Raw genomic sequence first — 11,094 nt, 5'->3', positions numbered from 1 at the left:
GGGTAAATACCCAGTAGTGCAGTTGCTGGATCATATGGTAGCTCTATTTTCAACTTTTTGAGGAACCTCCATACTGTTTTCCAGAGTGGCTGCACCAGCTTGCATTCCCACCAACAGTGTAGGAGGGTTCCTAAAGGGTTCTTCTTTAGCTCAGTTGAATACCAGTCAATTCAAACTCCTTGGGGGGAAATTGTGGGTTTAAATAGCACTAAATAATTTTCTATCTAAACAATATCTACTAAATAATTATCCAGTCAGGATTAATTGGCTCCCCACTCTCTCTACATTATTTAAAAAGAAAAAAGTCTTTAGCATGCATCTTAAAAAGTTCTCTTTCTTTGATCTATTTTTTCCTCTCAGATTACAAGGCTTTTGAAGAGGCAGCTGAACACTTCCAACCTTACATCAAATTTTTTGCTACCTTTGACAAAGGGGTAGGTATCTATGAAACCCCAATTTGAATACTTTTGTAGGCACAAAAGGTTAAAATTTGAACTTTCCAGTACTTTTTTAAATTTTAGAAACATTTTCCATCTTCCATCCCTTAACATTTTCTCCAGAAGTGTTAGAAATACAGCAATAAGTCACTTTTGAATGGGAGATGAATACAAAGATGATTAATTCAGAGGAAGTAAGCACATTTCTGAAAACAGCCAATGAAAAGTGATGAACCACTTTTAACCACCTTGAACACTAAGAATGGGCGTGTATGAGAAGAGTGTGCCAGGACACTGGTCAGTGCTTTCTTGTCTTTAGAGCTATTCTCTCCCTTCCCAGGGGTGAGTACTTCCCCCTCTGTTGGGTTAGGATGGGGGGTGGAATGGGGAGGACCATTGGTCATCTGATGCCTGGAGTGCATCCGTAAGTTACCTATTATCTTCAAGAGATGTCATTAATGTACTCATCCGCAATTCAATTTTTCTTTCTTTCTGGATGTGGCACCTGCTTTTGTAAGCCGAAGAACATCATATATGAAGGACCTTGAATCAATGGGTAATTTATTTGGGGTTCACTGTGGGTGGAGTACTCCACTCTAATTCCAGTTACCACTAAAATGGCTACTATTTATCGAGTGCTTTCTGTGTGTTTGGTACAAATTGATACATTGTATGTATATGACCTCTAATCCTTTATTTTTTTTTAAATTTTTTTGTTTGTTTTATTTATTTATTCATGAGAGTCAGAGAGAGAGATAGAGAGAGGCAGCGGCAGAGGGAGAAGCAGGCTCCCCGCCTAGCAGGGAGCCCGATGTGGGACTCGATCCCAGGACCCTGGGATCATGACCTGAGCCAAAGGCAGACGCTTAACCATCTGAGCCACCCAGGCGCCCCTGACCTCTAATCCTTTAAACAAATTTGGGAGCCAAGAAGTCACATGTCCCATATGACAAAATAGATTTATAAAGATTAAGTAATATCCAAGGTTTCCAGTGAATTAATGGTAGTGCTGAGATCCCAGTCTATGCCCCACATGTATGCCCCTTCCTTGGTACCACACACTTAAGTAGAAGACTCTGTACTTGCCCTTGAGATATTCACTTTGCAGCCATCTAAGACCAGGAGAATGGAGGTTGGGTGAGAACTTTAGTAGAGAAGGGGAGGTACAGGGAAGCCCAAGCTGAATATATCACTGATGTTCCATTATGACAGGCCATACATCCCCATACACCCACATTCACATAGGAGACACAAATAACACACAAAAAAAGCATACACAACACACATACAACACACACAACACACAACACACAACACAGAAAATGACAAACATAAGCACATAACAAACAGGACACGCACATAACACACATCTCCTCACACACCCTCACACTCAAACCCACACCCACACTTATATAACACTCAGTACACACTCATTCACACTTATATCCACACCTGCACACATAAGAGTCTCTCTCTCTAGCTCACACACACACACACACACACCAACTAAAAACCTTCAATCACCATATTTACTAGAACAAATAAGTCTAGGAAAAACTAAATCCTGATTACATTCAAGTAAAAGTTCATCAAGGAGTGACCTACTGAGGAGTAAGGCAGTTGGAGAGCAGGGCTCATGGGCCTTTTTACCATGGGGAGTTCAAGTATTCTGTGAAAAACAAAAGGAAGCCTGTAGGTGCTGGAGCAGGGAAGGAGTACAACAAAAAGAGATCATATTCCATCCTTGTATATATGTACATTGAACCACCTCTATGGATATGGCCCTGGTCTAAAAACTCTGGATTGAAAATAATCCAGAAGAGAGTCTATAATCTGAGTAATAGAATCTAAACTTGAAGAAAATTTACCTTAGTTGGTTGGATTAGAGTCAAGAGAGATCTTGAGCAAGAATACCAAAAGCAATAATAACTATCACTTATTAAGTACTTTTTACGTGCTATGCTTTGTGCTGAGAGCTTTACATAGCTCTTTCAATCATCTCAATGTGCCTGTAAAGGAGGAATTGGTATTCTTAATCTACAGAGAATGAAACCAAGGCACCAAGAGATTAAGTGATTTACCCATGGTCATATAGTGAGTGAGTAGTGAAGCTTAATATATAATCCCAGGTCAGTGCTCTATGCTACCGTACACCAGAGAAAGAAACAATACACGTGAAGCTCTTCGTTGGAGTCTGGGATATGGTGAGCATTCAGTAAATGTTAGCTAGTCCTGTTGCTCATAAAAGGCAGCCATCTAAGCCCAGGAGAATGGAGGTTGGGTGAGAACTTTAGTAGAGAAGGGGAGGTACAGGGAAGCCCAAGCTGAATACATCACTGATGTTCCATTATGACAGACCAGCAGTGACTGAGGTGGCTCCTGGGTGTTAAGAACTCATCTGAGAGAACACAACCAGGCAGACAGGCTTGGCCAAGCAACAACGCCTCAGTTCTTCGAAGGTGGCCCAATGCTGAGTTCAGGGTGGTATCTGTTTTCAGACGTGCCTTCCAGCCCGACCATATGTCTTCGTGTCTGTGGCCCATGAAGAAGGTGAGGTCAGGCTATAATTAAAAACTCAGAAGCCTCTTCACTCCAAACTCTGTAAGACACTGAGTCATAAGTGTCCCTGTTCATGTAGCCTTGTGGGATTTTACAACAGTTAAAAGGAGAAAGACACACTCTCTAGCTCTACATGGAACACAGAAAGAAGAGCAGTCACACTTAGAGGACTCAGTGCCATTTGGGACTTGAAAAGTTGGACTGGTCAGTTGTGGAGGAGGAGGGGAGCCAGAGTCCAAGGAAACCTCAGTGGTGTCCAGCAGGGGGCGCTGGTGCAGAAGAGGGAGTTGGAAGAATCTTTTGTTGAGATTTAGGGAAGCCCAGAGGGACAAGGGGTAGGGGAGGTGCTTTGTAGAGGTGTGGAGTCAGGAGAGGCCAGGGCCAGGGAGGCACTAATACAGTCCCAAAGATGAAAACTCAACTGGCAGACATGGAGATGACAAGAGGATTTGGTCACTATTGAGGTGAAGGAGAGAAAGCCAAGAGAAGACTCAAAAATAACAAGATTGTAAGTCTCCTCTTCAAGACAGCAAAGATTGTGAAGCTCCTGAAAACATTAGGGAATCTAGGAAAAGAATCTACTGAGGAACAAAAGATGGGGTTTATGAGTTCTCTTTCTACAAGTAGGGAAGACATACAACAGAAGTATCTTTCATTTATTTATTCATTTGCTCATTCAGAGAATATTTACTGAGTGCCTTTTATGTGCCAGAAGCTCTTTTAGATGCCAGAGATGCAACATGGAGCAAAACAGATTCCTGCCCCTGTGGGATTTAGAGTTTAGTGCAGTGGGGGAGGGGGCAAGGAGAAGATGGGAAGACAGAAAGTAAGTAAAGAAACCAATAAATATGTTATATTTGATATATTATATGAGTTAGAGAACCATAAAGACACTGAGATGTCAGGGCTGCTGAACCATTGTCCATAGTGGTCTCCCCCAAAGAGCTTTTAAAATCATGGATTCCTGGGCCCCACATCTAAGATGAAATTTGTATTTCTTTATGTTGTGACCAGACCCAGAAACACGCATTTCCAGAGAAGTCCCTGGGGAGTTTTACCTGACCCATAGGTTTGGGACCAGCACTGATCTATGCATCCTAATCCTAAACCAAGCCACAACATCTCGGAATCAAATGGAGCCAGAGAGTCAGAGGGCTAAGGATGGCACATTTACTGGCCAAGATACAACAAAGAAAAATGAAGAAAGGGCTTTTCTCGGATATAGGCCAAGGGCACTCTGTGGTGGTGGTGGGGATATAGTGAATAGGTCTCTGGAAATTTTTGGAGGGGTTTCCCAGGACTTAAACTTAAGAATATCACAATCCAACTTTACATTTGTGGTCTTAACATTGTAGGCCCAGACACTGGCATTCAAGGACCACACACACGCATACACACACTTCGGAAGTTGAGAATGAAAAGAGATCGCTATTCAAGGTGATAGTTTAGAACACTCCACTGACTTTCAATTCAGACTCTATCCCCTCCACATATGAGATCTTGACAAACCGCATACACACACTGGGCCTTTGGTTCATTATCTGTATAATAAGTAATAATAATGGTTCTTACAGCAAGCCAAGTGAGGATGCATAGAGTAATCAATTGCACTGGAGCCCGTCGCAGAGTGAGCACTCCGTGCACTTACTACTATTACTGGTTTCCTTCATCTGGTCACTCCCCACTTCCTTTAAGCACAGTTTTCTGGTTCCTAAAATATGTAGTCAGTGAAGTCAGAAACCCAGAATCCAGTGTCATTTTAAGCTCATTCTCTGATGGGCCCGGCTTTGTGAAGAACAGCGTAAAAACCCAGACACTGGTTGTGTGGTGGCTGGTTCCTTCCCAGGCTCCCCACCCCCACCCTGTCAAAGAGGGGGGAAAGTAAGAAAAGACCCCACAGTTCCCTGTCCCTCAAAACCAAATCAACATGACCATAAATCTCTTCTGACTGACTGTAGCTCTAAACATGGCCTGTTTTCTTTAGCTCTGGATAGAATGCTGGAGTTTCTTTCCCTGAAGTCCTGTAAGAAATGTCTTTTGGAATATAGTGACCTGGAATTAATAGCAACTGATGACAAAAGCCATAGGGACACCAGTGTTTGCTCAGAATGGCCTTCCTTGTGTAACAGCTTATGTAATACCCCGTTCCTCCCCCTCCCCAATTAGTCACGGCTGCCCTGGGCCTCCGCACCGCACCGTTGGTTACCACCGCAGGGCGTCAGCTCTTAGGCAATTCTTTAGTTTCAAGGGAACCACTGTTCATCCCTGTGCTTTCTTGGACCACAGCTCAAAAACGAAAAGAATGGCATTTGGTTTTCTACAAAGCGTTGCACATTCCAAGCCTCTCAAATCATTTCACAAAAAGAGACTTGAGCTCAGCAGCCCAGCAGGCAAACACAGCACCCATTCTGCCCCAACAGCAAACTATGTGGCCACTTTAATCAAGAGAGCAGACATCTTCCAGGCTGCAGGCTGGCTTCCTGAGCTTTTTATCTGGTAGAGGGTGAGCCACTCATCCTGGCTTGCTGGGGACTATCCTATTCTAGCACTAAGAGTCTGAACCCTGGGAAACCCCTCCGCTCTGGACAAAGCAGGATGTTGGTCACCTTCTGGCTGGTCACAAAGCAGACAGTTCCCAGAGTCTGAGAAACCATCAGACAAGCCAGTACTGAGAGATAACCCTGCTTCAACCTAAATCACAAGTAGGGGTTAGGAGCTGATTGAGGACAGATTAATGGGTTGACCTCTGATTTTGAGTACTGGTATGCTGTAAATGGTTTCTGTCAATTGCCGGTGCTATCAAAATTGGTTCATGCATCTCAGAACACTGAGCTTGCTCTGTTGACATTTGCTTCTTTCTCCAGCCCTGGCACATATAGTGGAGTGATGATGATTGTACAATTAGATTTCACCCTTTTCATTCCTACTGCTCTCCGCTCCTGCTTGGACCTCAGTTGCCAGAGAGGGTTTTTCCTTCCTATCTGTCCTTCTTTGATTGGTCAAGCTAGGGCTTAGGCAATGAGTTTCTACCACTTCAACATTTAAGTTAAAACTGTACATATACTCTCATGTCTTTGCCAGAAAACACACACACTCCTTATAGATGGGCAACCCATTGCTACTCTGGACTAGCATTCAAAGAAACTATTTTCATATTTCTAATTGTTACAGGTTGCAAGGAAATTGTCCTTGAAGATGAATGAGGTTGACTTCTATGAGCCATTTATGGATGAGTCCATTGCCATCCCTGACAAACCTTACACAGAAGAGGAGATCGTGGAGTTTGTGAAAGAGCACCAAAGGTGCCCCAGATGGCATGCAGGGGTTGGTGGGTGGGTGAGGGGGTGCAGTCCAGGGTCTGGGGGATGGAGGAGAACTTCTCAGTCCTAACATTTTTAGGTGTCCCAAGAGCAACAACCTAGAGTTACTACCCTAGCAGAACTGAAATCAGTAGTATGGCTTTGTTGGTCATTGATCAGCTGGGCAGGGATATTGCTACTTTTTCTGAATATGGGTTTACACTTGCAAACAAGGTAGACCAACTCCCCACAATCAGCAAATCCCCTCCAAGACAGAGTAAGTTACAGGTCAAATTCTACAATAATAACAACAGGGATTTACTGCCAACCTCTTATATGCCAAATGCCATGCTAAGTGCTTATGGAAGCTATTTTATCTAATATTCAACATTATGGAGTATTATTATTATCCCAATGTTACAGATCAAGGAATTGGGCTCAGAGTAGTTAAATAACTTAGCCATGGATGAACATTTTATACATAGAACTTCTGGGGGAGGAATATTTGATACCACCTAGAGTAGCTCTAGCATGGATTAGCAAACTTTTTCCATAAAGGGCCAGAGAACAAATATTTCAGGTTCTGTGGGCCAGATGGTTTCTGTTGCAATACTCAACTCTGCTGTTGTAGTGTGAAAGCAGCTGTAGACAGTATGTAAACAAATGGGTGTGACTGTATCTCAATAAAAACTTATTTATAAACACAAGAGGCACTGGCTGGATTTGGCCCACCAGCTATGGTTGGCTGACCCCTGCTCTTGACAGAGGGACGATATTGAAGCATGGAACGTGGTAGTGGGTTTACCACCTCGCCACGCCATCCACCCTCTCCAACACATGCTCCCATATGTCCACTGAACCTGGAGCACTATGATTCCATCACCTGGTTGTCCCGGTTCCCATAGGGAGGCAGCATTTGGAGAAGCAAATTTCAATGTGTCTAACACAATTTGCCAACATTCAGAAAGAAATAAAACCATGAGAAAATATAATTTTACCTGTTCCTCCAAACATCCCTAAAGAACTTTTGAATGATGATCCTGATGATAAGACAATGCAGTCGTGGGCTGGGAAAACCATGATTTCTGTTTCCTCTCCCAGGTGTCCTCGGTCTGGGCCTTGCTCTGGGCTCTCAGGAGTGACCCCTGTCTATGAGGAAGGAAATGGCTTCTTGCCCTAGGAATGAGCTGACCCTGCACCCTCTGACCCATTGTTTGTAATGGACTTTATTTATTTATTTATTTATTTATTTATTTATTTATTTAGCTCCACACGTAACGTGGAGCCCAACACAGGGCTTGAACTCATGACTGTGAGATCAAGACCTGAGCTGAGATCAAGAGTTGGATGCCTAATCGACTGAGTTACCCAGGAGCCCCTCTAATAGGCTTTATATAATCCTTGGATCAAATGGGTCTGTGAAAAGGTTGGGAGCTTCAAGCCCAGCTCCCTGTAGGATGCAACAGAGTAGAACAGTTCCATCTCCTTAGGGAAGATTTCGAGAGCTCTTCATGCCCTTGCAAATGAACCAGCATCTCATTTTACATTTCACTATGCTGAGGCTGCGGTGTCTGCCTTGGTAATCCCTACTCAAGGAAGCTCATCTTTGTTTTTTTCAGACCCACCCTACGTCGCCTGCGTCCCGAAGATATGTTTGAAACATGGGTAAGAAATGGCAAATTCTTTCTGCCTTGTAGACACCAGTATATTGCCCAAGAGGAGTATCCCTTTGAGTCCGCAAACTTAAACCACATTTTATTTTGCTGGAGTGGATGTCTAGATGGTGGAGTATTTGAAACGTGGACAACGTCATGCTCAACTAAAGCCCAGTTCTCCGTGGATTTAATTTAAGCCTCTTTGGTACTATCCATAAGGCAAAATTACTCCATCTTTGAGTTCATTCCCCACAGTGACTACTGGCTTCTGTTCACTGACTACCAGAGACCCAGGGTAACATAATGGAAGGAGCTGAGGCTGTGGAGTCATAGAGACTTGGGTTCACATCCAGAATCTGCTACCTGGTAGCTCTGCATCCTGTTATCAAGTCATGTCATCTTTCTGAGCTTTAGTTTCTGCTTCTCAAATCAGGGCTTTTTCTAAGGTTGAGTGGTTGCGAAGAGCCCAGAACCTGGTAGGTATTTGGTCAATCAATGGTAGCTATTTTCATAAATAGCAACTCAAGGCAGTGGAAGGCGCTGAGTCAGATTATCCCCTAGGCCTTTGCCATAGACAATGTGTCAGGCAGGTCAAATAGCATAGAAGGAGGGCCATGGAGATACAACCTCCCATCCCATGTCAGGTTTATACAAAATTCCATAACCAATAACAACCAAAGTCTGTGGAGCATTTTTCAAAGCATTTCATGTATCCTTTTAACCTGGATGTTTCAAGAGTTCTAAAAAGTGATGTAGAACAAGTATTATTTAACCTCATTTTACATGGGGAAACTGGTGATCATACAGATTAAGTTAGTCACTCAGGGATACATAACTAATAAGCATTAGATCTTGGGACTTAAATTTAGATCATTTGGAGCCAAATCTCATATTCTCTTCAGTATAGTTCCCCAGAGTAAGCCATATCCCCATAAGGCGCCATTTTGTCAAGGGCCAGGAGAGGGAAGAAAGGAATTAACATGGAAGCATTTATTTATTTATTCTTTGATTCAGAGTCTAAAATGACAGCTGAACAGAAGCATGAAATAACTTAACACTTGATGTCTTATTGGCTGGTAACTTATTTGTATGTCTGAAGGCAGAACAAGCCTTTCATAAGACACTGAAGAGCAAGTAATCCAGTCTGGAGGATTGGACTATTGAAGAACAACCCAGTACAATGGCAACATATTTTCCTAACATTGAAACCTTTCAAAAATTTAATCTTTACAAGGTCTTGTTACTATATTTAAAAAGAGTGTAGCAGTGCTTTAAAAATAATATTCTTTTAAAAAATATCTTTACTTTTACTTAAAATCATTTCAGACTTACAAAAAATAATGTAAAGAATTCCATGATCTCTTTACCAGATTCCCCAAATGTTAACATTTTACCTTCTTTGCTTGATCACATACCTCTTGACAGATGATGGATATAAACAGGTTTTTCCCCTGAATTATTTGAGAGTAAGTAGCAGACATAACTCCCCTTACCCCTATATACTTCAGATGTTTTCTAAAAACAGGGAATGTCTCTCATAACCACAGTATACTTATCAAAATCAGGAAGTTAGTATAACTTGATTTCATCTACGGACCTTACTAAAATTAACCAGCGTCCCACTAATGTCCTTTATAGAACACACACAAAAGTTTTTTTCCTGGCCCAGGATCTGATCTTGGATCTCATACTTGTTGTTTGTTGTTATGCTTCTTTAGTCTTTAATCTGGGATAAGTTCTTGGTCTTTGTCTTTCATGACACAGGGTACCATTTTAAATTGAGGGTGATTGTCACTGTTCTGTTCTGCTATGTCTCTGTTCTTAGTTCTTTTTATTTTCTTCATCCCTAAGAGAGGCCCTTCCTTCAGGCCTTTTCTTATTGACACAGCAATATCGCATCCGAGACACAATATGCCATGGTGGGAGAGCCTGTGTCCTGCCCCCTCCCCCTGACCACAAACACCCCTAGCCCCCCACACTGCCCAGTAGAAATGCTCCCTCTCATATATCACAGGCAGATGTTCAGAAAGAAAGTTCATTCTCTGGATGCACTGGAACTCATTCTCTGCTTTCTTTTCACTTAAGGAAAAAAAGAAGTTACAGCCTTTTGCTATAATATAACAATGATGGCTCATACTTTCCATGTTAGTATATATTCAGTGGTTTTCTAATCAGGAAAGGGCTGTGTATTAAATTTAACCTGGTAGAGAAAAGGGCAACTAGACTGGTTTAATTCTTTCCTGCACACCATCCTGGAATACCCATGTGACTTCCCCAGAAGCTGTAACCAGACCTAACCAGTCCCAAGTCTCCAACGAGGGAGGGAAGGCAGGAACATCTTCCCAGCCTTAAAAAGAAGAAGCAGAAATCAATCTGTCAGAGGGATCTCTGGGGAGCCACTTCCCATGTGCCTTCCTCATCTACCTTTGCCACCTAGGAAAGCATTGCTCCAAAGAGCAGCATCTCCATGGACCACTTGGCCGCAACAAATTAAACCACAGAAGCTGGGGAACGTGACCAGTTATGAACTGGGAAGTCTTTATCTTCAACACCCACTTCCCCAGACATTGCAAAATATTTAGATAGGAAAACTAAGTCGAGCTAAAGCAATTATTGACTTTTTTCTTTCCCCAGTTGTGTGGGTTTTTAAAGCAGCAAACCATAAAAAAACACATACTTGATTATTACTAAAGAAATTGGTGGTTAGCAATACTTGCTGTGTGTAAACTGAATAGCTACTTGCTCATTTAGAATATTCAAAGAATGTCAAGGTGGGGCAAGGTGATATGAACTGAGTGCTGACCTGCCCTTCCCCTTCGATATACCACCTTCTAACCAGCTCTCCATCCTGGCAAGTGGTCAGAGTCCTGGGCAAAAGCCCATGGGGATGGGAATCAGCAGTTCCTTCGGAAATAACCCTCTCTCTGTGGCAATAACAAAACAGTACTTCCAAAAGGGGGCCAGAAACCTCCAGATAAGCCCCTGGAACATTCCATTGCACCAGGGAGTCTGCAGTTTTAAGTGCATGTTTTTTTTCTTTGCATCACTTCATTCAAGAGAACAAACATTCAACAGAACCTGGGAAGAAACAGAGCAAAACAGGAACAGTGGTAATATATCTGGTTGGTGGGTAACTGATGTGTG

General features: G+C 42.6%; 1 protein-coding gene and 1 long non-coding RNA gene across 2 annotated transcripts in view; both read left to right on the top strand.

Annotated features, from left to right (window-relative positions):
* LOC115943959 (uncharacterized) overlaps positions 1-11,094 on the top strand; it is a 1,191,882-nt gene that overhangs the window by 686,701 nt on the left and 494,087 nt on the right. The window lies entirely within an intron of this gene.
* The window catches only part of CASQ2 (calsequestrin 2), a 62,627-nt gene that overhangs the window by 34,202 nt on the left and 17,331 nt on the right, over positions 1-11,094 (top strand). The window contains exons 5-7 of the mRNA XM_081815743.1: positions 361-434; positions 6,168-6,298; positions 7,915-7,960. Coding sequence (XP_081671869.1) covers positions 361-434; positions 6,168-6,298; positions 7,915-7,960 — 251 coding nt within the window. The remainder of the gene's footprint in view (positions 1-360; positions 435-6,167; positions 6,299-7,914; positions 7,961-11,094) is intronic.

This window comes from Leptonychotes weddellii, chromosome 4 (assembly GCF_054177405.1).
Source record: "Leptonychotes weddellii isolate Sample4059 chromosome 4, ASM5417740v2, whole genome shotgun sequence".
NCBI classification, from domain to species: Eukaryota; Metazoa; Chordata; class Mammalia; order Carnivora; family Phocidae; genus Leptonychotes; species Leptonychotes weddellii.
The sequence above is the reverse complement of the archived record's forward strand: the minus strand, read 5'-3'. Positions and strand labels throughout refer to the sequence as shown.